Source organism: Orcinus orca, chromosome 9 (assembly GCF_937001465.1).
Source record: "Orcinus orca chromosome 9, mOrcOrc1.1, whole genome shotgun sequence".
Lineage (NCBI taxonomy): Eukaryota > Metazoa > Chordata > Mammalia > Artiodactyla > Delphinidae > Orcinus > Orcinus orca.
The window spans coordinates 58,427,002-58,452,831 of NC_064567.1; the positions used below are offsets into that span (position 1 = coordinate 58,427,002).

The 25,830-nt window shown below is 38.1% G+C and overlaps 1 protein-coding gene across 3 annotated transcripts; it reads right to left on the reverse strand.

Annotated features, from left to right (window-relative positions):
* On the reverse strand, window positions 1-25,829 carry PON2 (paraoxonase 2). 3 transcript variants are annotated; one of them, XM_033420460.2, is made up of 10 exons: window positions 25,689-25,802; window positions 24,077-24,167; window positions 17,714-17,784; window positions 10,825-10,880; window positions 7,023-7,188; window positions 6,359-6,485; window positions 4,704-4,904; window positions 2,043-2,124; window positions 1,192-1,320; window positions 1-619 (listed from the first exon to the last, which is right to left on the reverse strand). In XM_033420460.2, exons 2-10 carry the CDS (start codon window positions 24,139-24,141, stop codon window positions 461-463), a joined length of 1,056 nt encoding a protein of 351 aa, XP_033276351.1. In that variant the 5' UTR covers window positions 24,142-24,167; window positions 25,689-25,802; the 3' UTR covers window positions 1-460. The 3 variants fall into 3 exon arrangements, with proteins under 3 accessions (XP_033276351.1, XP_033276352.1, XP_004265623.1); XM_033420461.2 differs by lacking the exon at window positions 25,689-25,802 and adding an exon at window positions 23,273-23,339 and having other exon boundaries at window positions 24,077-24,158; XM_004265575.3 differs by lacking the exon at window positions 24,077-24,167 and having other exon boundaries at window positions 25,689-25,829.
* Window position 25,830: the final 1 nt, after the last annotated feature.

The window sequence follows — 25,830 nt, forward strand, 5'->3', positions numbered from 1 at the left end:
TGGATTTTAGTTAGTCTTTAATATAACTCCAACTCTTTAATAGTAAACAAAGATGTAAGTACAAAACATCAAAACATGTTACCTATCAGTAGTTCTGAGTCACAGTGGTCACACTGGTGGAGCTGAGGTCACTTACATTTTAAGGAAATATAATCTACCCTGTTTCGGTGGAATTCATGCTCTGGCAGTTGGAAAGCAGGCTTATTTTATGCAAAGTGTATTCACTTTACTGAAAGCAGCTCTCTTCTCTCACCTTTACTTGGCAATTTTAAAAACTGTTCACTTTCCTTTTGCTTTAAAAGTGCTATGTGAACTGAAGGGGGGCTTTCATTACTGAAATAAATTTACTATACATGTCATACATTTCTGGGTCAACGTTGCTGGTTAAACTCCCCCAGAATTAGCAATTCATAGAAAATTGTTAAGAGAAGATAGCATGCCTGCATAGCAAAAGGACTATTTAGAGTTGACAATACAGGGCTCTGTGGTATAAAGTGCCTATAAGCAGCTTCCTATCATACACCGAGGCCACAGAACTTCCCTGGAGAACAGACCCGTTGTTGGCATAAACTGTAGTCACTGTAGGCTTCTCAGATAGAATATTCTGGATGCGGAGAACCTATTCAGGAGATACAAACGATTAATATAGAACCACCATCCACCCAGTCACTCAGTCACCAATAATCTTCCACAAAGACCCAATGATTAAGAGGACATGCTGTTGAAAATAGCAGTTACCAATTTTTTTAATGTTTAAATTACTTTGTTAAACCTTCCAAGAAAGTACTTTCTTAAACCATCTAGTTATTGCATGCCAACACAGGATTGAGTGTTATTATAGTAATTAAGCATTAATAGAAATACTTCCACACTAATGTGCCTACTTTCTCACTGCTTTAGCACGAACAAAAGTAGTGACATGTGGAGAGCTGACAATAAGCCAGGTATTTAAAAAATTGCCAGTATACCACACAAGGAGGGCACATGTCTTTATAAAAAGGTCTTTTGACTAGTTTCCACCATAATTTAATACATCAAAAGACTACCTTTCTAAACGTATTTGAACAATGTGAAATTCTGCCAATTATTGGCTTAAAGCAATTACAAAACCAACCACCACATAAGTTTATTGTATTATTAGTTTAAAAGGACTTGAATAATTAAGGTTGAAAAACTAAAAAATATAAGCACCTCTGATGAGGGAGGATTGTTCGGGTCATAAACGAAGAGCTTCTGGCCATTAGGATGACAGCCTACCAAGATGTCCCCCGAGGAAGGATCAATAGATAAATTATCCACCAGTGTATCCAACTTGAGTACCTTCCAAATGAAAAAATGTCAATATCTAAATGCCATGAGAAATTTGATTAAATAATTTAGGGCTAAACTTTCTTGCCCCTATGCATGTGGGGAAGTTTCACCCATCTCCTGCTTCCACCCTTTAACACCAATATTGCTTAAAATAAATTTAATACACTGGTTTAGAGTCACTTTTCATTTTTCCTAAAATTAAGAAAGCTGGGGCAATAATCAATCTCTCTAAAAAATGAATTCCTTTCCCCTTAAAAGATGCACAGTGATCAGTTAGCTCAAGGAATTCATTCAAAGCAAAATAGGAAATTCTTAATCAATCTAAAATATGTGTTTTCAAGCAGGAAGAAAATAATAATGGTGTGGAACCCAATTTCTACCTTCATTTATTATTGAAAGAACTGACAACTTGTATAAATCTTCATTTCAGAATTCATCTATTAGTCTTTTCAATTGTGAAAATTCTTATTGGAATTCATCAGGTGCCGTCAGTACTTCATGGAATGGGCTCTAAATCTGATGCAAATATCCCTCCCAACACACTGCTGCATGTAATCAGTCAGTTCTTGTGATTGTGGGGAAACAAGAGACTTGGCCAGTTACAGAGAGGAAGCAGTGAAAAACCCAGAATAGTAACACTGGCTATTCTGTTCTAAGTGAGGAATTGTTATAGTATAACTATGTAATTTCAAGATTAATGTCTACTTTAGATATAGAAAGAAATATTTTACCTTCAATTGAGTTAAATTCATATTAGGGTGTTTTTCCAAAACGTGAATTTCATGAGCCAATATATCAGCAACGTAGATGTACCTTTGCAGGAAGGACATACTGGTTAGAGCCCCAGGCTAATATAAAGCTTCATTAACACAGTATGACGAATAAGTCTTAATAACCTGCCAAGAAGTTAATCAATGATGGGCTCTCAAGGAATGCTTGATAAAGGTCAATTTTTATTTAAAAAATAAGCTTTCAAAATCAATTCAGTGTTACTACAACAATCATGGAACTGCTAAATTATTTTTCAAAAAGTTTGTAAGGAAAAATAATATAGGACATCATTTAAAATATAAAGTCTGTGATATTTGCCACTGAAAGGACAGTAAAACAAATATTTGGTTTCAAAAAAAAAGCTTTTACATTCTACAATATAATTTGATATTTCAAGGGATCATTTACATGTAGAAACATATGGTATAAAACAGAACACATTTTATTAGAATATTAATACTTAATATTTAATAAATATTTATTAACATATCGAGAAATGTAAGAGTTAGAAATAAGTATCTATTCAGAACAGTCTGGCTATATCTAAGGAGGGTGAATTAATGGACTGCTTCACGGTAATTTTTCTCATTGAATTGCCTGTTCCATGGCAACTGTTCTATTGAGCAATTATAGTGTGTAAAGCCATGAACTCAGTATTGTGACAGATATAAACATGAAGAAGACACAGCCTTTTCTCCTGAAAAGTTTGTAGTGTGTTGGGGGTGATCAGATGGTTTAGACATATTAAACAAATAATACAGCATGATTGGTACCATAAGACATATTTCAGGTCTAGAAACTGAAGAAATCTCTAACTCCTAAAAAAACAGAAGGGCTTACAAAGGAAGGGGGCATCTGCAGTGGACATGGGAAGAGAGACTGGATTTGAGGATATGAGGACAAAGCACCTTTTAGGCAAAAGAAAACATGTGAACAAAGGCACAGGCGCAAGAATAAGAGAGGCAGTTTTGCAAAATAATGAGTTCTTGTCTAAAGCATAGTAAGTGTGGAAACAGTAGAAGAGGGAGGTTGGAACTAGCTTATTAAAGAAAGTCCAACCCATTAGCCTGCCTTGATTTGATAAGCAACTGGGGTCCACTGAATTTCTGGAATAACAGAGTGGCATGATAACAAATGGTCAGTTCAACAATTACTAACCATGTGCTTTGTGACTGGCTGTGCTCAGTATGAGGATTCAAAGATGAAGCAGACTGAGGTCCCTCTTTTGGAGATCTTGAAAGGGCAGGGGAATATAAAAGACAAAGTTGGCAACAGTGCGAAAAATGGAAGTGGACTGAAAACAAGTGGGAAGAAAGTGGAATACGCCAGCCAGAGAGGGTGAGAACCTGAACCAAGCAGGTGTCAATGGGAAGGAAGAGGGGGTGAGGGTCAGGGACGGAAGCACAGATAGAACCAGTGTGACCTGCTCAATGGCTGAATAGGAATGGTGAGAGAGATGGAGTTAAAGCTGGATGCCCTATTGTTATTATTTTTAGCTTGGGTGACTGGAAAGTTTGACTGTCATAACTGAAAGATGAGAGTTGAGGAGAAAAACAGATTTGGTGGGAGAGGTTGGATTGGGTCAGTTATAGACAATTTAAATTAAATGATTCTCTATTCATTTTTCTGTAATCAACAAGAAAGAAGAAATTGTCATGAAAATAGACATTTAGTTGTCACAGAATGCCAGATTTATTTCATGTTATATTTGTAGTAGTTTAAATTGTTCAGTGTGCTAAGGTAGTAAAAGGGAAAGTTAATAAAGAGTTTTAATATCCTTCCTATAGGTTATAGTTGGACATATAAAAATAGTGAGATAATTTGGGGGGGCAATTTGGCAGTATCTATTAAAGTTAACATTTAAAAGGAGCACCCTTTAAGTGAGTAGTTCTATTTTGAGGGGTTTGTTCTACAGAAACACTTGCACAAATGTGCAAAGAGGAAGCGCTTATAGCCCCACATTTAGCCAGTGCCCAGTGGGCATCTGAACCTAGGTCTATATGACTCCAAAATCTGAAGATTTAACCACTATGCTGTATGTAATTCTCCCTTGGGGGGTTTTTCCTTAAAAATATTTGGATAAGTTTCAGTGGTAAATGAGAAATAAAAAATGGTTTTTATACAGAAAAAAAAAACCCCTACATATCCATTTATAGAGAATTGGTTAAATTATTTTACAATCATCCTGAAAATGGAATAATATGCAGCCAATAAAACAATGATATATCTATTTAAAAGGAAAACACCTACCTAATACTTTAATATGTATATATAAATATGAACCCATTTTATAAAAATTTACATTTATAAAATTAAACTCTACAAGGATATATACCAAATTTATATACTGTATATAAATATATATTTATATATTACATGTAAATATATAGTACACACATATATATTTTATATAAAACATTATTTAATAATATATTACATATATGTATTCTATATTGTAGTATTATAGTAATATTTGTAAATATTATATATAGTATATTTATCATAGACCAAAAATATCAAGTAAGCTATTTCTGCATTGAAAAAAAAAAAAAGCAAAGTAAAGAATTTGGCCCAGCACCTTGACTGAGAAGAAATGAAAATACTTCTATAAGAGAGCATACTTTTTATCAGGTGAAATATTGATCCCATTTGCTGAATCAAATCCTTCCGCTACCACTTTAACTTCATCTGGACTGTAGTAAACGACATTTGTCCAGTGTAAGTTCAAATATGTTTCCAAATACTTTAAGAAAGGATCAGAGAAATAGTGGTCATTGGTAGCATAGAAATGTGCTGGTCCAACAGCTATGATATCATTCACACTGGAAGAGAAAAATAACATGTAAGAGAATATAAAAAGCCAGTTGGTCTCAGTATTAAAGATTAAGTCTCCAGAAGGTTTACATAATATGTGCTTTAAATTTTTGGTGAGAGGTTTCCCAGGAAAAACTCAGCTAAAATCACATGGCTATAGTCATATGTAATCTACTATAATATCATTTGCCGTAGAACAATTTTTTATGGTACCAGGTAATTTGAAGACAGGTCATTTAGCAATTATGGCAGGTTATTATAAAAGGAAAAAGAACTTGGTGCCAACAGAGTGTGTTTTTTGACAGCAAGAAATGTAGGGTTTAACAACAATACGAAAAGACAGAGCTGTCCAAGGGAGAGAGCTCGGTGGAGCCTCATTGGCTGGTGAGCTGATTGGGCTGTCAATAACATTTACGTAGCTTCCATATTCTCAGTTGCTGGATTTTCCTGAGTTCCTTTGCTTAGTTATTAGTCAGACTAAGGTTGACTGTTCAATTTCTACCTGACTCACAAAGGCGACCTGCCAAGAACGAACAGGCGCTCAATAAACACTTGCGGAGAGATGAATGATGAAATTGCCATAGTGAAATGCTTCAGGTGAGAGATTTATATGCGAAAAACAATTACATTTTTAAAACCAATTAGGTAAGGGTGTTATTAAATTTAAATTCCAATTACCCTATGCAAAAATGTCTGAAAGAGCGGCTTTCTCCTTTGTTAAAGGAAAAACGGAGCTACAGGGAAGGTGGGTCCCCTCTCTGAAACAGCGCCCTAATGCAAAGGCTGCCTGGATGGTACTCATGCTCCTGTTTATTACGATTTGAATTTTTGGGAGAATGGTTGGCAGTTACACACTTAAGTCCTAGATAGGGAAGTAACAGAAATTAAAAATATTCATCAAGTTCAAACTTAAAAGATGTAGCTGAGCCGGGGAGGGGCACATAATTCTTTTTTAGTCACATTATCAACGAGCTCTATGTTCTTGAAATAGCAGTGACCCACTTCCAATTCTGCAGGACCATTGGCCCACAGCTACCTTGTGAAAACAGTTCTTGTTAGTCCCATACTAAGCACACAAACTCCATATAAAGCAGACTACGCTTCCTTGGCAGGACAGGTGTTATTACTATTCGGATGATGAGTCATCTGAAATGGGAGGTGACAGAAGGAAAAATGGTGAGGTTTGTCTTCTACTCTCAAGATGTCCCTGAAGAGCAAATCCTCGGTAGTCCAGCATTTCCTTATTTCTCAAGGGAGCCCACATAGAACACTGATATCGACTTTCCCTGCTCTGCAAGGAAACTATGTATATACACACATACACATATAAATACATATATTTGTTTATGTGTATATATATATATATGTGTATTTCAGCTCTTACAAAAGGTGAAAGGACCATCATAGGGAATATTTGAAAATGCTACAGATAAATCAGAGAATGAACAAAAGGACTAATTACCTTGGAAGAAGCTCATGTTTGATTGTTTTTAGATGCAAAAGAGAATTCTCTTCCTCCTCAAATTTAAAAATTTCTACTGTATTCTTGAATTCTGGGTGGTTTACAACAAAGAGATAAACTGTGTTATCTAAAGAATTGAAAGAACAGAGTTAATTTACAAGACATAACCACAGGACCTCTGGGCAGACACTGACATTTAAATACCACGAGCAAGGAAAGGTTGAATGTATAAGCTGTTAGACGACCTAACAGATCATTCTTCTTCCCCATCTTTCCCATCACTGTCTGTCTGGTGTTATTTCTGATCATTGGTCCCCTGACCTTTAAGAAAGAGTGTTTCTCACTCCATATACAGAATTCATGAATAATCTGTTAATAGTTTAATTCACAAATATAGCTCTTTTTCAATGTAATGATAATAGATATTTGAAAAGGTTATGAAATCTAAACATTCTTTCAGGTGTTAACCGTTAGAAATTTCTAAATGTAGTATAACTTACTGACAGCTGAAGAGGCAAATAATGGACTTATTTGTATGAAGAATACAGAAGTAATTCATGAGTTAATTGTTCTCTTACTACAGATATGATCCAAATCGATTTTCCACAGTCACTTGCAAAACCATTTTAAGTTTTTTTAATGTTGGTAGCTCATCAGCTCTTACCATTGTCTATGAAAGTGCTGATACCATGTGGATTAAATGAAGCCAAATTAAATCCACGGCTGATTCTTAATTCCAGTGCCCTTGGCTTTTCTTCTTTTAGATCCATCATTAGTATTCCTCCAGGCTTATCTGGTGCAAAACTGTGGAGGCCTGGACATTTTAGACCCTTTTTAAAACAGAGGAAAAAGTTAAATATAAAGGCTTAAGTATTTTTATAGACTAAAGTGGCAACTATAAATAAATGATAGAGACTTTGGCTAAAGGTTGTGGCATAAACCTGCAAACACAAAGAGAGCAGAGAGGAAACAATATAAAAAAATAATAATTGGAAGCTGGGAGGCTGAAAGCTGAACAATAACTGATATTTCTGAGTTGAGGCAGAAGACTAAGGGTTTAGTCTCTTCAGAGGGTAACCAGAAGGTTGGTGGACTGGGAGATAACACAGAGTTGAGGTCGGGGATAAGCCACTATCTGACACACATTCATTCTCTCCCCATTGTAACATGAGGTGGGACTTTGTCTCATTTGTTCACTGCTAGACCCCAAGGCCTGGATCAGTGCTTGGCGTGTAGTCAGTCTGTCCTTTTCCTACTGATTCCAAATGTTGCTTTTATCATGTACTAGATCCCTATTTACATATTGGTCTGTTTGGACTCATGTCTAAATCCTGTGATAATATGCCACTTTTTAATTACTATAGCTTTATTTATAAGATACAATATGTATATATATATGGCAAGTCCTCACATCCCACACCACATTGCTTTACCTTTCCAAAATAGTCTTAAATATTTCTGCTCATTTATTTTTCTGTATAAATTTCGGAAATTAAGTTGCTGTTCAAATGGAACCTTATTAATTACTGGTAGTAGTAGTAGTATTACATTTTCTATTTGTTTTTTCCTAGTATGGGAAAGCCATTGAGTTTTATATGTTCATTTTGAATACAACCCTATCACTCAACTCTCCTATTAGGTCTAAGAATATGTTAGGTGAATCTCTTAGACTGTTTAAAAAACAGGTAATCACACTATCTGAAAATAATGTCAGTTTTGTCTTTTTTTCTACCTCAAATTTCTTTTTCTTGTTTTCTTGGGTTATTAAGAACTCTAGTAGATTACTGATGGTTACAGTATTTTAGGGCATTTTCTTCTTTTTCTAAACATGAATGAGAAGGCAGTTAATGTTGCACCACTGAGAATGGTATTTGCTGTAGGTTTCTGGAAGGTTTCCTTCTACTTCTAGTTTTTCTGGAGCTTTTAATCAGGAATGAGAGTTGAATTTCATTTAATGCTTTTTCAGCCCTCACTAAAATAATCGAGGTCTTTTCTCTTTTAAATCTTTCAAGTCATACTTTATGCAAATTTAAAAGAGTACCCAAAAAATCTCACTTTATACACAAATTGTATTTAATAGAAATTTTCTCCAATTAAAAAATATCTATCAAAATTACACAACTTCAAGGCCCAACAAGTAGAATAAACTGCAATTATGCTATTGCTACATGGCAGTGCCCATTCAGTGGTTAATAATCTCTATTCTTTATTAATGTCCCATAAATGATAGGGTTTCAATGCTCAGGAAGCTCTACCAGGGATGTAAGAACTCTCCAGAGTTATTGTAATACTCCCTATCATTTTAACCTGTTTTTTCTCTTTTTCAAATTTTATTTTATTTCCACCTGTGGTAAAATATACATAACAGAGAATTTACCATTTTCACTATTTTTAAGTGTACAGTTCACTAGTGTTAAGTACATTCACACTGTCATTTAAATCTTTTTTCTATTCTATGTCATCTAATTCCTCATTAAGTGTGATGTTAGTTTTGAGATGCCCCTCAAGCCTGTAACTGTGGAATAGGATGGGCTAATTGGCTACAATGCTTGGAAGAATAAAATGCTATGATGTAGGAGGTATTCATTTAGAAAGGAGTGCATTCTGGGAAATATTAGAGACAAGGCTGAGTAAATTAAAAAAAAATCAGTAAAATGAGATTGTTTCTAAATTTGAAAAAAAGAAAAGAAAAGTCATATAACCAAGGAAGGATAAGAGAAAAACAAGCAGAAGAAATTCTGTTGACTTGGCTACAAGATCACTGTGACTATATTAAGCCTCTCAGCTAAAATGGCTGTAGATGTCTTGTGCTTGGAGACCTCACCCCTCCTAATTCAGATTTATTCCTGTGGGGAGAAAATCTTGAAATAGGTGACTTCTGGATTACGCAAATCTCTGAAAACAGCTTCTTTGCAAAAACAAAAAAAACAACTGCCTTCTACTCTACTCTGGATATTTGCATTTTAGTTATGAATAATGTTGACTAGGAGTCTCAGTGCTTTTTCCTAAGAATATAAGATATGTGTGCAAGCATGTGCTTCTACACAAACCCAGAGCCCTCCTAGAAATGTCATTTTACTCATTGTGTGTAGGTAATTAACTAAAACTTTTTTTTTTTTTTTGCGTTACGCGGGCCTCTCACTGCTGTGGCCTCTCCCGCTGCGGAGCACAGGCTCCGGACGCGCAGGCTCAGCGGCCATGGCCCACGGGCCCAGACGCTCTGCGGCATGTGGGATCCTCCCGGACCGGGGCAAGAACCTGTGCCCCCTGCATCGGCAGGCGGACTCTCAACCACTGTGCCACCAGGGAAGCCCCTTAACTAAAACTTTTAAAGCCATAGTTTTAAAAATTAATATTAGGCTTGCCAAAAAGTTCGTTCGGGTTTTCCCATAAGATGTGATAAAAACTCGAACAAACTTTTTGGCCAATCCATATAAATATCAATGTTTCTGCTAAAGTCTACAGTATTTCTTTTCTCCCTCTGTGGTAAATAACCAGCCACTCACAGCCTTTCATATAAAAACCATCAGGAACCTGAAGAGTGTTCTAACCCTCATTCTCATCTCAGCTGAGTTCTCTCACCTTTCTCATAAGTCTGACAACTATTTTATTAGTGTTGTGACTCTCTTCTGAAGCATCTCCAAGTTTTTCACATCTTTCCTGAGTCTCAGTGCCTGAAAATAATGGCTGCTGAGAGGGAACAGAATAACTACAGGCTGCCTTCAAAGCTGGATACTTCTTTCTCAAGAAAAACTGAATCCATGAAGATGCCAAGGTCCCTCACCTTGGCCCACGCCAGGGAGGAGAGAGAGGTAGTCAGAACTTCCTCCTTGGCCCACATATACAATTTTCTAATTAGAATGCATATTGGTGTAGCCTAGCATCACTCAGGCCAATCAATTTTAAAGTCTTTGTAATGTATGCCTAAAAAGGTTGTTATTTTTCAGCTTATAAAAATTAAGGCAAAAGTGAAGGGTATAAATAAGCTCAGTCAATGACATTCCACTTACGTTAGGCTATTTGGGGAAAAAGAAAGAAAGCAAAAGCATTGGCCTTTGTCTAGGAAAGTTGGTATATTGTTTGAAAATAAATAATAACAGCAAGAATACTAGTTTCAAATTGAATATCTAATGGAAAGGTAGATGCTGTATTTAAAATAGCATAATGTAGTATCAAATATCCACAATAATGCCCCAAATATCCTTTTTAATAACAAACTTTTAGAACACAGATTGCATTGGAATATTTTAGTGCAAGCCAGTGGGAACATAAAGAGCAATAAATCAATTGGCAAAGACTTTTTCATCCCTACATTCTGAGGAGCTGGAGGAAAATTTCCAAGATCCTGTTTGACCTGTCTTTTTGTTTTTGAAACTGAGGAACTTTAAAAACAAGTTACTGCTCTGAAGGCCTCATCAAACTCCCTTGTACCTCCTCCACTGAGACTGGGGAAGGAAGATACTTACCACACTAAAGAAAGCCAGACCATTGGGAAGTATGTCAATATCTTCAGAGCCGGCTTCTGTTAAGTTCAAGAAATAGATAAATGTCATGTTCGAATTCTGTGACTTGTTAGGTAGAGCTTTGTTTACTTTATCAGTATCTGTATCTTTCGGAACGGTTCCGATTTTTACTTCCAAGGAACCACTCTCTTTAATAAACGTCAGTCTAAATCCTTTCCTGCAGTGAACTTCTGACTTTAAATGTTAGAGATTTTATGTCTACTCAAATCAAAGTCAAGTAATCACCACATTTCCAGCTATAATACCGAAAAAGTTGACATCTGTACACTCTTATGATAAACATCCAGATGTCTGTACAAAAGTAATTGACATCAGGGGAATATTACTTTCAGAATGAAGGGCTCATCTTCATTTAACCATGCAAATATTCTTGTCCCTTTCTCGGCTCACTCAATCGGAAGCAAACACAGACTTTCTCTCATTAACAGAGATAAAACACCTGGGATTATACAGTCCCTCTTTAAAAAACAATGCCTGCTTGTTCTCATAAGCAAAGAAAGCTTTCTGTTTAATCTTTAAATTTAGGCTTTAAATTACAGGAAAAAAACTAGCAAAAGACGATTAATGAAAAATACCATGCACCTAAGCCAGGTGAAACTTCTAACAGTGTCTCTGAAACAGGCTACAATTACTATTGATTGTTTATCGATTGTCTGCAGTACACTCCACACAGCACAGCAAATAATTAGACATAAGACCTTGCCAGTGGTCTCACTGTGTAAATTCCACAGACAGATAATAGACCCAAACACAAGAAAAGAGGAATAAAAATGGCTTAGATTAAGCCAAATCATGACACATGCTCTGAGTCCACAAAATCCAACCTTCCACTTTAAGCCCTCTCCAAAGGATTTCTCCACGATTATTTCTAGGTTGTCAAAAACAAACAGCATCTATCCAGCTATATGGACTTTGATTCCTGAGTTTGCATTTGGCTGGCCGCCTCCAGTGTTGCTGGCTCCATCATAGTGGAGAAAAGCAAAAAAAAAAAAAAAAAAAAAAAAGCCCAAAACTTCACTTCATAAAGATGACCCATATGCTTGCTTCTCAGAAAGAAGAGAGATAAAAGTTTAAGTATTGTATGCTTGAGTTCTTAACCTGAGGTCTGTGGATCCCTAAGTAACCACACATGGGTTTCAAAGAGTTTATGAACCCTCTGAAATTCTATGCAATGCAAAGTGTCTTGTGTATGTACAGATAAGAACATTTTCTGTGAACAAGGTTCTTGGCTTTCAGCAGATTCAAAAAAAGGGTCTGTGATACTCCCAAAAGTTAAAAACCTCTAGATTCTAGTGCCATGGTGTTTCTCAACTGATAAAGAGCAAGGACCAAGGAACGCTTCACCATGTATACATACACAAACACACGAACACACACACACACCTGCACACAGAATTCTAGTCTAAGTTCTGCCTTCTAGATCCATTGAGTAGGAGCTCAGTTAATTAAAATTTGTTGTTCCTGAAAAATCATTTAAGACAATTTAACTTCAACGTGCGCATGCTTACACACATAGACAAAGAAAAGATATGTAGAAAAAAAATAACAATGTTTTTTTGGGTGGTGGGATTATGAGTGATTTTCATTTTCTTCTTTATACTTTTCTTTGTTTTAAAAATTTCTACAAATAATCATATTCTTTTAATAAGCAAGAAAAGAACAATGTTTTTTAAAAGATATATTCATGTCAACCACATTGCTGCTTCTTTCTGTTTAATCCCGTTGCCTAATTCCAAGGAAAAAAAGTCATATCTGTAGCTTTCTTTAGAATATTTTCCAGATCTACTCCCCAATCTTTATTTCTATAGCCGTTATGACAGTAGGCTTTTATCATCTCATAACACCTAATTTTTTCTCCTCTAATTCAATAATAGAAATAGTAGTAGTGTGAGTAGTAACAGTAATAACTACTAACATATATTAAGTGTTTACCAAGAACCAGGCTCCTTATAAGTACTTTACATATGTTAATTCGTATAATTTTTGTAACTCTAAGAAGCAATATTATTATCTCTAATTTTAGACTAGAGAATATGGAGCCGTTGAAAGGTTAAGTAAATTGTTCAAGGTCACAAACTGGGAAGCTGGGATTCAAGTCTTTTGTTCTGACTTAAAAGTGCATAGAAAAAACACAACCTAGCATTTAATGAAATTTCTCTGTCAGAACCATCCCCTGGTTCCTCTCTGAAGACACTTTACTTTGTAAATCCAACTGTGGTCAGTTACATATGTTGGCTTCTCCCCCAAAATGTTTGCTTCCATGCCTTTCACCAAGATCTTCATCAATTCATATCCTGTACTTTTCTTTCAAACACTCTTTCTCTGGAAAGTCTTCTAACTTAGCATATCTGATTTTGATCCCTTCTTAATCCTTTAGCAATTATCTATCTGTGTCAGAGATGGCCAACTGCTCCCCAGTATCCATACTCCCCTTCTTTTTTTTCAGCTACGGGTACACAGCAACATAGCTACAGACATTTTCTACCCCTTCTTGCTGATAGAGGTGGCCATTTATCTGAGTTCAGGTTAATGGGACATGAGAGTACAAGGTAAACTACTTGCAACTACTGGGTAAAATAAAATAAAAATATCCATGTAAATTTTCTTTCTACCCCTTCCTGCTGGGAAATGGCAACAACTGGAGCTCTAGTCTTGTACCAAGATGGAAGCAGTATGTTGAAGATAGCTGTGTTGCTTCATCAGCCTTTGTTCCAGAATGACCACATGGAGTAGAATCATCTAATCACCCTAGGTCATTTGCTTATCTTTGGACTGTCACATAAAAGAGAACCAATTTCTTTCTTCTCTAAGTTACTTATTGTAACTTTATAACAGCAAGTCAGCCGTTGCCATACCCAACAGAGTATCCAAAATGTAATGTAGCCTATTATCTTCCATGTTTTTGGTTCATTAATCAGATGTGTGTATTAATCACTCTGGGAGAAAATACTATATTGGGAAAAAAATTGCAAAAGTTATTTAACCTCTCTGAGCCTTAGGTCCTTATCTGCTATAAAAAGAAAAAATATGTCTATATCTCACATAGTGGGTTTTTCTGTTTTCCTTTTCATAGGTAGATTGTAAAGTACTTGACAACAAGGGCTATAAACTTTAATGCTTTTTTAAAAAAAAACTCAAGCAGCAGTTATTATAAAGATCTTGCCTGCCAAGTGTATAAAATCATTTATTAACTCAAGAGAAATAATCCATTCAAAATTTTGTTTTAGTCCAGGACTCTGAATGCCAGCATTTTCAAAGACATTTTAAAATGTTTTAAACTTTTAAGCCTCAAATAGAGTTAAATAGCTCTTTAATTATAATTTTTATTATTTAGATGTCGATATTATACCAAATGTTAGTTTCTGTCTGTTAGATACATTGGAAAGGAATACAAAAAAATAGAATAAATAGTGAGCTTACTTTCTGACCCCCTGAAGGCACACATCCTGTATGATATGTGGTAGTGATTATTACTTATTAAAACAAAGACATGAGATGATATGATATTTATAAAGCACCTAAGAATTGCAAAGAGTTCATTTCTAGTCATGGTGAATGTAGCCTTATTTTATGTGTGTGTGTGTGTGTGTGTGTGTGTGTGTGTGTGTGTGTATGTTTGTCTTGATGGGGACTCGGGGGACAGGGGATGTACCTGTCCCCTTACCTCTTGGAGGGATTAGTTGGCCTCAACTGCATGGCTGCTACTGTTTCCAAAGTGGAAACTAAAAAAGAGAACCCCTCTACTCCTGCTGCCTACCAAGAGACACTGCTTTTGCCTATGGGAAAGTATGCCCTGTTATTCCTTTGTAGTCAAAGACCACTGAATAAGCAACTGTTGTTAAAAACATATAACCACAAGCTATTATTAACCATTATGCATCGCTGACATAGCATTCAACGAATGTTCATATAGTGTATGCTAACCATAGAGCAAAAGCAAAGAAGGGGGAGAGAAAAAGCACAGTTCTAATGAGATCTAAAAATGTATCCCAAATGTGCTTCTAATCACTCATCGTCTTCGCTCTGTTGCCTTTTGAAGTGCCTCAGAGGCATTAAACACTTCACAAGAGGGGCCATAGGTGACATATTTCCTCATTCTTCCCAATTCCAGACAGCAGCTCACACACATCACAACATAAAGGTCACAAACACAGACAGATGCCTGTTCAGAATACAAATGTTGTTGGACTTGTTTTTCTCTGAGGTGCCCTCCATTCCAGTGAGTTGTAGCAGCAATACACTTGGCAGTTTGTCCGGTAATGTGTCTGGCTGTGCCCTATTGTCTACTCTGAGACTTGAATTCGCAGAAGGTGGACTTCACAGGGCCAAGGGCTGTTTAATAATTTGACATTTATTAACTCAGTAGCAAAAGTAACCTCCGAGATCACTGACTCAGCCTCCCAACCTGTACAACGTCCCTCCCAGACGCCATCTGGCTTCTGCTTAGTGACCAGTTCCAAGGCGGCTCTCCGTGATTGCGGCCAGAAGGCAGGATGCAGTTGCTGGGTTTTTTTGGGACTCCAGACAACCTTAATTCTAGGATGCTCTGCATTATCCAGCACAGACCTTTCCAATCTGGACAATCTGGTATTTGACACTGAGTTTGTATCCTCCTGCTAAGTGTTTGGGCAATAAACAAAGAGGGGAAACCCCAGGAGAAAGAAGTCAAGGAGTCTTGTGAAGGGAGATAGGACTGGGAAAAAGTACAGAAGTAGCAATGGGAAAAGGGGACAAGAGCACAGAGGAAACAGATGTGTACAGGAGGCGCAGTGCGCAGAAAGAAGCTCTGAAGTAGAAAAGGCTTCTCTGAAAACACATAGTTTCCATGAAATGGAAGCCTTCTTTGTGTGATCCAGAAAAGGCTCACTACTTTTTTTTTTGATAAAAGAGCATTATGAATCCTGTCTGGAGTGAATGTGGTTATAAACATGGGGTATTGAGTTTATTAGCGTTGCCAACACGAGAGCAATTTAGCAAAGACTATCAAAACTTTAAACATATGTGCTAACTGAACAATAATCCCGCTATTAAAGATTTACCCTTCAGATAAACAAACGGAAGGGCTATATGTACAATGAAGTTCACTGACTTGCTTGTAGTTGCAAAAAACTATACCCACTCAAATGTGCATTAAGGAACTGGGTAAATAATCATGGTACGTGCAAATATTAAAAAGAATGAGGTAGATCTACACGTGCTGATGTGGAAATCTGTTCACACTGTATTCAGAATAAAGCAAGTTACAGAATATAATCTTATACTAAGATGCCATTTGTGAAAACCATAGATATAAATGTATATGCATATATTTGTTTGCATTTGCACTGGAAATACCAGAAAGGATAAAACAGAAACTCTATCTCTGAGGTTATTTTTGTGGGAGGTAGAGAGTTTTATTTATTTATATTTTATTGAAGTATAGTTGACAATGTTGTGTTAGTTTCAGGTGTACAGCATAGTGATTCAGTTATATATGTGTTCTTTTCCAGATTCTTTTCCATTATAAGTTATTACAAAATATTGACTATAGTTCCCTGTGCTATACAGTAGGAACTTGTTTATTTTTTAAAAGTTTATTTTAACTAATTAATTTATTTTTGGCTGTATTGGGTCTTCATTGCTGCGCACGGGCTTTCTCTAGATGTGGCGAGTTGGGGCTACTCTTCATTGTGGTGTGCAGGCTTCTCATTGTCATGGCTTCTCTTATTGCAGAGCACAGGCTCTAGATGTGCGGGCTTCAGTAGTTGTGGCTTGCAGGCTCAACTGTTGTGACACATGGGCTTAGTTGTTCCGCGGTACGTGGGATCTTCCTGGACCAGGGCTCTAACCCGTGTACACTGCATTGGCAGGCGTATTCTTAACCACTGCGCCACCAGGGAAGCCCCTATCTATTTTATATATAGTAGTGTGTATATGTTAATCCCAAACTCCTAATTTATCCCTCCCTCCCTTTCCCCTTTGGTAACCATAAGTTTGTTTTCTATATCTGTGAGTCTATTTCTGTTTTGTACATAAGTTCACTTGTATAATTTTTTAGATTCCACATATAAGTGATATCATATGATATTTGTCTTTCTCTGTCTGGCTTACTTCACTTAGTATGATAATCTCTAGGTCCATCCATGTTGCTGTAAATGGCATTATTTCATTCTTTTTCATGGCTCAGTAATATTTGTGGTGGGTGGAGATTATGTTGGGAGATTTTTGTGTGTGTGTGTGGTACGCGGGCCTCTCACTGTTATAGCCTCTCCCGTTGTGGAGCACAGGCTCCGGACGTGCAGGCTCAGCGGCCATGGCTCACGGGCCCAGCCGCTCCACGGCATGTGGGATCTTCCCGGACTGGGGCACAAACCTGTGTCCCCTGCATCGGCAGGCGGACTCTCAACCACTGCGCCACCAGGAAAGCCCTGTTGGGAGATTTTTATTTTCTGTTTTATAACTTCTCTTCCTTCTGACTTACCTTCACCAGCTGACTCCTGGGCTAATGGTACACAGAATTCAGTGGCCACACATAATCCAGACTTGACAAAAATACAGACTTGACAAAATACAGAACACAGATGACAAAACGAGTTCAGCAAAGTCACTAAGCAGGCAAGAAGTCTAAAACATAGGATTGTACAAATAATTAATAAATCACAGTGAGAGTAAGAGAGAAGAAGAAATACAGGGTGCATGAGATCAAAAGAGATTGACTGAAAAGGTTTTTGCTGATTTAATGTGACTTTTCCTCTGATAAACAGTAATTATGTGCCAAAATACTGTTAATGAGTTTTCTAGTGTTGTGGGCCAAGGAATGTAAGCTGTGTAACAAGCATTTTCTCAGACTTACCGATTCCTTTAATCAGGTGGCAGTTTGGAAGGTCTACGGATTCTACTTCTCGGGAGGCTTTAAGTCGATTCCTGTTAAAAAAAAAATCTATCTGTTTACATATTCCCTGCTTTGTAGCAGAAAGGGTTTAAAGAGGCTTAGAGCAATACATAAAACACAGCATAAATCTAAAGCAGATAAAAGAGAAGACAGAAAACAAGGGTAGGAACATAAAATAGCACCAGAAATGAAGTTAAAATAAAAATGCATATCACAAAGTTCTATATGTGAACATGGGTCATAAAAGGAAGCCAATAATTCAACAAATACAACTTGGAATGCAAGTTCCTATGCAAATGTAAACACGGCACCAGGTCCCATTTCTCACAGCTCTTGTGTTGTGGGAAGAGCTTCAGATGTAGAACCAGAAGCCCTGTCTTCCTTCTGAGGACCCAGAGGGGCTATAAAATGCCCAGACCCTCTGCAAAATGACACAGTGACTGAAAGCAGGCCGAGAGAAAATGGCATTGTTCAGAGCCTGGCTCACAAGAAGACACCTCATAAATAGTTATTAAGAAACAAGTGGAGAAAGTCCCATCCCCATGACTGTTTATTGGGGTGAGAAGGTTGAAGAGCACCAACTACTGTAGCCAAACTACTTGCTGTTGTAATTTCATAAAAACGGAAGTGAAGGAATAATGAGAAAATGTTGAATTCTAATAAAGCATCTTCCCTCTTCCTTCCCACCCTGGAGTACAGGGCCACCAAGCAGGGTGGGCAAACACATCTGGGCTCTATTGTTTGAAGGCTTTCCCTCCTCTCACTGGCTCACCTTCTCTTTCTGTTCTCCACATCCACAAAGAATGACAAGCGTGCCTGCAGAGTAGCTTACATGTTTCAAAGTGGTTCACAGGTACCACACGTTTAAGAGACATGACAATTTGCCAGTTGTCTCTCTCCTATTCATATCCTTGCCAGCTTCGGACTTCTAGACACCGAATATGGGGAAGGCTACTGGTTTCTTGGCGAGATGGAAGAAGCCGAGGCCTGGACAACCCAGAATTACCAACAGGTGGTGGCAACTATATATTTTGGCAATTCATATATATATATATCCATATACATATGAAAGTTTCCAATTAAACTGTTAATCAGTATGTATTTGGAATCATATAACTCAAATACTGTTAAACTTCTTGAAACAACATAGCAATAGAGCAATAAAATAAAAATAAATGAATAAAATAAAGATATAGGGCTTCCCTGGTGGCGCAGTAGTTGAGAGTCCGCCTGCCGATGCAGGGAACACGGGTTCGTGCCCCGGTCCGGGGAGATCCCACATGCCGCGGAGCGGCTGGGCCTGTGAGCCATGGCCGCTGAGCCTGCGCGTCCGGAGCCTGTGCTCCGCAACGGGAGAGGCCACAACAGTGAGAGGCCCGCGTACCGCAAAAAAATATATATATATTAATGTAATAGAAAAAATAAAGCAAATAACATATAAAAAATTTAAATAAAGCAGTAAAAAAAAATACAAAAAAATCTCAAGTCTACGAGTCCCAGCAGTGATTTAAAGGCGAGAACAAGTACACTTAGCCTAACATAAGTTGTAGCAGTAACACTAGTGAGGAGGATGCTGCTGATAATCATGGGTGGTAAAAGGAAATAAATACTAAGAAGGGAGAACATGTATTGAGCCTACCACTGTTCTATGTGATTTACCTGAATGAATTCATTTAATTCTTAAAACAATCTGAAGAAGTAGGTACCATTATCCCTATTTTAGAGATGAGGAAAATGACTTCCCTGAAGTTCAGCACCCAGCCAGGAAGTTCCACCCAGAGGCTCTAATCTGCTGTTGTATTTTTCTCAGAAAGGGGAGAAGAGACCACGTTTCTGTCATAGCAGCAAGACTGCATGACCTTCGGCAGGTCAATTAATCTCTGCAGGCCTTAGTCTTCTTTATGTATAAAAATAAGGATGAGACTAAATGACCTCCAAGGTTTATTGACATTGTGTGATTCCAGAAACAGATGTAAATTTAAGTCAGTAGGTCACAGCTGAAGTTTCATCAAGTTTCTGTATCACGTGCTGGTTTGGGTGTCAATTTTATACAACTTACTTTTATGCCCATTTGACTAAACAAAGATGGGGTAATGTTGATTACCATCTAACTTTCTCAAAAAATTCTATGGGTAAAATAAAATTCATATGTGTTTGGACACTCTGGTGTGGGGTATTTTTCAGAGTCAACTTAGGTTTGCATCAATGACTGATCATTACACTTTGTTAACAGGGCGATCTTCATCAGCTAGTTCAGTTGTACAATATCATCTCTAGATATGCAGACTGCCCGCTATTAAAACTGAAGAGTAACACAAGGACTGTTACTAGTTAATCAAGTCATTTTTTCTTGTGTTTCCTTTATGATTAAAGAGAGAGGATTTTGCTTCCATCCTTTGTGGCCCATCAAGACTTTCAGTAGAAAACTGCTAGGCTTTTTGCCTGGCAGAACTATCAGTTCCCTACTCATTAGTGGACTTCTGTACTCCAGAGTGGCAGACCCTATTAGCTAACAAACCTAAAGCCATTCACACCCCTTTCTTCCTTGATCTTTCTCACTGCAGAAGCAGGCAAGCCAAATATTTGCTTCCAGCCCCCTTTGTACTTTAGGGGTAATCATATGACCCAGCCTTTTGGGAAAGATAAATTTATTACTGGTAGAAAAGGCAGACATAGGAAGAGAGCTAACTGGCAACACTCCTCCATTCTTCATGATTTGACCATATATGTGGTACTTGGGACTACAGCAATCATTCAGCATCCTTAACACAAGTATGAGGACACAAAGCCAACAGTGGAGGATCAAAGAACAAAAACATCAGAACCTAATTTCTTGATGTGATCACTGACTCAATTGACAAGCTCTAGGATGAATGACTCACAGAGTTTGTATCAAGTGAGAAAAGCAAGCTTCAATACGTATAAGCTACCATTAATGTGATGTATGCTACTTGCAGCTAAAAGCACTCCTAAATGATAACAGATTTAAGAAGTTTGGAGAATATACAAATGAAAGCTATACAAACTCTTTGGACTAGCAGATCAATAAGCCTACATATATTAATGCCAAAAACAGATAGATAAATAAGAGACACAAACACAAATAAGTCATATTTTTGCAGCAGCCTATTTGCTCGCTAACACTTTATGTCCACAGCATGCTTATGAACGTACTAGATCAGAGATGGTGTGGCAGTTGCCACTCTGTTGTCATGCAGACATTGCTAATCAATTACAGCACTCTTTCTCTTTAACTCAGCTCCAGCTTAGACACAATGTTCCAGGCTACCACTACTAGTCTATTAAAATGGACACTCTAGATGAAAGCTATTTGCTTTCTTTGTTCTAGGTTCCTTTTGTTTTTCTCACTTTCCTTTTCATTAGAACTTGGTTATTTTCCTTTTAGTTACGAGTATATGATAGGTATAATACAGGAAAGAATGCATACTGCCTTCCTTCAACTGAGCCAGTAATCATTCCTCCAATGGCCCCCATCAGAAACATGTACATCATGATTCTTAACCTGGGGTCCAGTGACCCTCAAAGAGTCCATGGGTAAAATTCAGGGGTTTCTGAATTCTGATGGGGGGAAAAAACACATCTTTAGTTAAACGTCTGACTGAAACTGAGTATTTCTTTTGGATGAGTGTAGGCAACAAACCACTGAGCTTTCTACTAGCAGTACCTGTGACTCTGTCACTAACAGAAATTACATTGTTTCATCACATTTTAGTTGTTGTAGAGATCTCAAAATACCATTTATACTCATCTCTGCTTCACAGTATCTACTGTTAGGTATTCAACTACTTCTAGATCTACTTAAGGCTTTAATAAAGAAGGCCATGTTATTACATTAGTACATTAGATCTTTTAAATAGTTTGGCAATAGAATTTAAGTATTTAAATTAGTATTAACTTAGATAGTATTTCAGTTTGGTTTGTAATCCTATGTATTTTATTTTATGCATTTAGAAACATGATGCTTGCTGAGAAGGAGTCAAGGCTTCACCAGACTACCAAAGGGATCTATGGCACAAAAAAGTCTAAGAACCCCTGCTCCAACGTCATTGTCATCATAGGTAACTTTATTGAGCACTTACTACATGTCTGACATTGTTCTAGCACTTTACAAGAATGAACTCATTTATTTTTTACAGCCCCTATATGGAGCACATAGTACTATTATCCCCATCCTACAGATTAGGACACTGAGGCACAGAAAGGTGGAATAAAAGCCAAGGTCTCATGTAAATAGTGGAGAATTCAGGCGACCTGGCTACAAAGCATGAACCCTTAACCAACAGTCATTACCATGAAATGAATCTCTATTTCCTTCACTCAGGAAAAGGCATTACCCATCCAAAGTGGAATGGGTCACGGGCGGTTACTGATTATCTTGCCTCATCGTGTGGTAGCAGTAAGGATGCACCAGTCTGGTGTGCCAATATGCTTTGAGCAAACTGGGAACACAGTGTTACTACCAGGTTTGTTCCATATCTCACTGCCTTTGAACCTACAAACCACTGATGGGGCTTTATCTTTTACGTACAGACTTAAATTCAGACAAACTGGGGCTTTATCTTTCACAAACAGACTTGTAAAACCCCTTGAAATTCACCCCTTGGTCCCCTGTAATGCTCTTAATTAAGAATTTGTGCTTAGGCTTGTAAAGCTGGGGAAAGTTTGCTCCAATGGCAGAGAAGAGAGGAGGCCATGGTGGAGCTGGGACAAACTATATTTGGAATCAGAAGACCTGGCTTAGAGCACAGGTTTGGCACTAACTTCTGAACTAACTAGGCAGCCTCTCCAAGCCTCAGTTAATATTATGTATAATATAGGAAGGAAGACATATATGAAAACTGGAAGAAGGCAGGAAGGTAAAAGGGCTTTCTTTCCAAATGTCAGTAAATGTAAGTTTTAGTTTAATATAATGAACTGCTGACACTTTCAACACAAAGACCAGCACACAGTAGTCATACAATAAATAAGGAGGATGGTGGCTGAAAACAAGTCTGCCCCTTCAGAAGAGTTCAAAAGCTGACTGGATAGCTAGCTTCTTGGTGGAGCTGTCATAAAAGGTGTCAAGCAACAAGCAAAAAGTTCAGATGCTTGTATTTGGAGTTCCTGCTTAGGCATAGGTCTCTGATATACTCAAGTCTCATGATTCATTCAAGGGTGTGTGCTTTGCAACAGGGAGCACTGGCCTGGGGACATGTTTGTATTTCTACTTTTTCCTTTACTGCTCCATGAGGGAGGAGTGGAAAAGTTGGGTATGACATGCCATCCTCCCCTGGGAACCTTAGCCAGTTATAGTTCAGAAGGAAGGAGACAACCTTGATTCCATTTATCCATGCAGGACATACTTATACTAAAAATCATTCACTGTTTATCTGAAATCCGAGTTGAAATTTAAGTGGGCACCCTGGGGGAGAGAAATAACCTGAGTGCCAAAGTACCATCTCTAAAAATAGAATAATGAAATAGAAGGCAGCAGATGAGAGAAAAAAACAAACCAAAAACCTGTTTTTGAATAGCCTTTCTTTATGTGGAGGTGGGAACATGCTGCTTTTCAAAATACTCTAAGGGTCTGAAAGCAGAAATGTTATGCATTTAAGCACTCCACCGAACTTTGTAAGTAGCAGGCACTTGATGCTCTGCACTCATAGGGTTGCCAGATAAAATGCAAGATGCCCAGTTAAATTTGAATTTCAGATAAATAACGAATAGTATTTTAGTCTAATTACACCCCAAATATTGCATGGGATAGGCATATACTAAAAAATGATTTGTTGTTTATCTGACATACAAATTTAACTGGCTGTCCTACATTTTTATTTGCTAGATCTAGCCACCCATCATTCACCCCAACATTCTCACATCAGCCACTATAAGGCTTCAGCTGTCCAATGAGGTTACAACCCTATGAAGTCACTGCTCAATAAAGTTTATTATAGTCAAGTCTTTATAAAGAAAAGATACATTCAAATTTAAATCATCTAGCAGGTGCGTTCTATGTAAATTAAATAAGCTTTATTTACTTTTTCTTAGGTTTGCATCTACATTTATCATTTAAAGGGATTTAAATTTAAAACCTTAAGATTAGTAAGAAGAAAAAATTGACTAATTGAGAAAACTTCAACTTATGGAAACACTGGTGGTTTGAAGTTTAGGGATAATTTAATGAGCTTGAGAACTTTAGTGGTCCTGCCTTTGAAACCAAGAGCTGGACAGATCATACAAAATCACCCAACTCAATAACGTTCTGCAGAGCAGGATGGTCATTTATATAATGTGAAAATTAAGCTCAACATGTCCATTTCTTACCAGTAAATGTTCCTCCTCCAACTCTGATGCTTCCTGTTGCATAGACACTGTTCCCTTCCTGGCATCCCTTTATGAGCAGATGAAGCTACAGCTAAGACAGCAGAGCTGGAAACTGTAGTATCACCTTGGCCTTACCCCTCATCCCTGGGGTTCCAGAGTTTGGGCCAAACTACTGCAAGACTTTAACTAGTTTCCCCAGGTCTATTTGCTCTCTATTCTGGTACTTGTCAACTCTAACTGCATGTTAGAATTATCAGGAGAATTTTTTAAAATAAAAAATACTCATGCCTGGGCCCCACCCAGAGCAACAGAATTGGAACTGCTGGGGGTGCAGCCCAGACAGCAGGCCTCCAGTAGATCCCTAAGGCTTAGCCAGGACTGAGAACCACTGCTCTACTCCAATCCAGCCTCCCAGGTCATCTCTACACAGCCCAACTGGTTATGCTTTAGATGGTTTAAACAGGTTCCTGTTTAAAAAAATAAAACACATACAACAAACATTGCTAGTTCCCCTTGGCCTATCTATGCAGGCCCCAATTTTTCAACGTAGGTTTAACCATCTCAAAACCCTACTCCGACTGTTCTCATCCCTTAACTTTATGCTCCGCTCAAATCTAAACTTCCCCCGCCATTCCCTTTCTTCACGCGGCACTCTCCATCTGGGACTGCCTCCTTCATCCCCACTTGTGTTTCACCCCTCCCTCAAGGCTAGTGTCAGATGTCTCTTCCTCCTGAACTCCACCTTCAGGCGTTGTAACTTCTCCTCCTTAAGCCAACAGGGGTTGGTTTGTACCTGTCCTGAAGATCCTAATTTATCTATTTGATTTATTTCTCTCCTTCCCTTTAATAGGGTAAACTCTTTAAAGGTAAGGACGGTGCCTTACTCTATTACAGGAGGCTAAGAGTGCACAGCGTACAGAGAAGGTGCTCAATATTTCTGGAATTCTTTCGCGTGAGGCTTAACATAATTTGAGTTGATAATTTAGAGACTATGACGTCTGATCACCCACGTTTTTTCCTTATAACTAAAACATGAGATAGACTAGGCGTGTCCTGTTTGGCATTCTGGCTTCGGTGTTCCCAGACGAAGAGATAAATAAGGAAGTGATGTAAGAACAATAGCTGAATATCTCAAGTATCTTTGATCAACCGTGCCAAGATTAGAGAGCAGAGGAAGAGTTTCTCAAACTCTGCAGGGAAGAGACGGAAAACAACTTTATTAAAGACGGAGGCTGGTTCGGGCAACAAAGAGAAGCAGCACCAATGACCTGAAATAAATCATTATAATTAAAGTTTCAGTGAATGAGTAATAGTTTTGTTTTCAAGTTAAAGCACTAGGTTCGCCCCTGGGTAAATCGCAAAGTACTCGCTTGTCAACTTAGGTAAGAAAGACCTGGGTGCGCAGCAAAAGCTTACAAACTCGCTATGAAGTCTCGCGATTCAGCCCAAACTGTGCCGGGTTTTGGTGGCGGCTGGGGGTTGGGGTGGGGGAGCTCCGCCGGCCGAGGAGCAGAGCGATGCAGAGGTCCTACGTGGCCGCCGGCTCCGGGCTCCCGGCTCGCGCGCAGCCCCTGCCACCCTGAGCCTGGGGACCCGAGAGGCCCCCACCTACCTGAGCGCCAGGAGCCTCTCGCCCAGGAGCGCCAGCGCTATCCCCAGCAAGCTCAGAGTCAGCAACCGTCCCATGGCGCGGAAGCCGCGCGCCTAGCTCGGCCGGGCCCGGGAGCGCTGTGGGCGGTGCCCGCGGTCCGGCT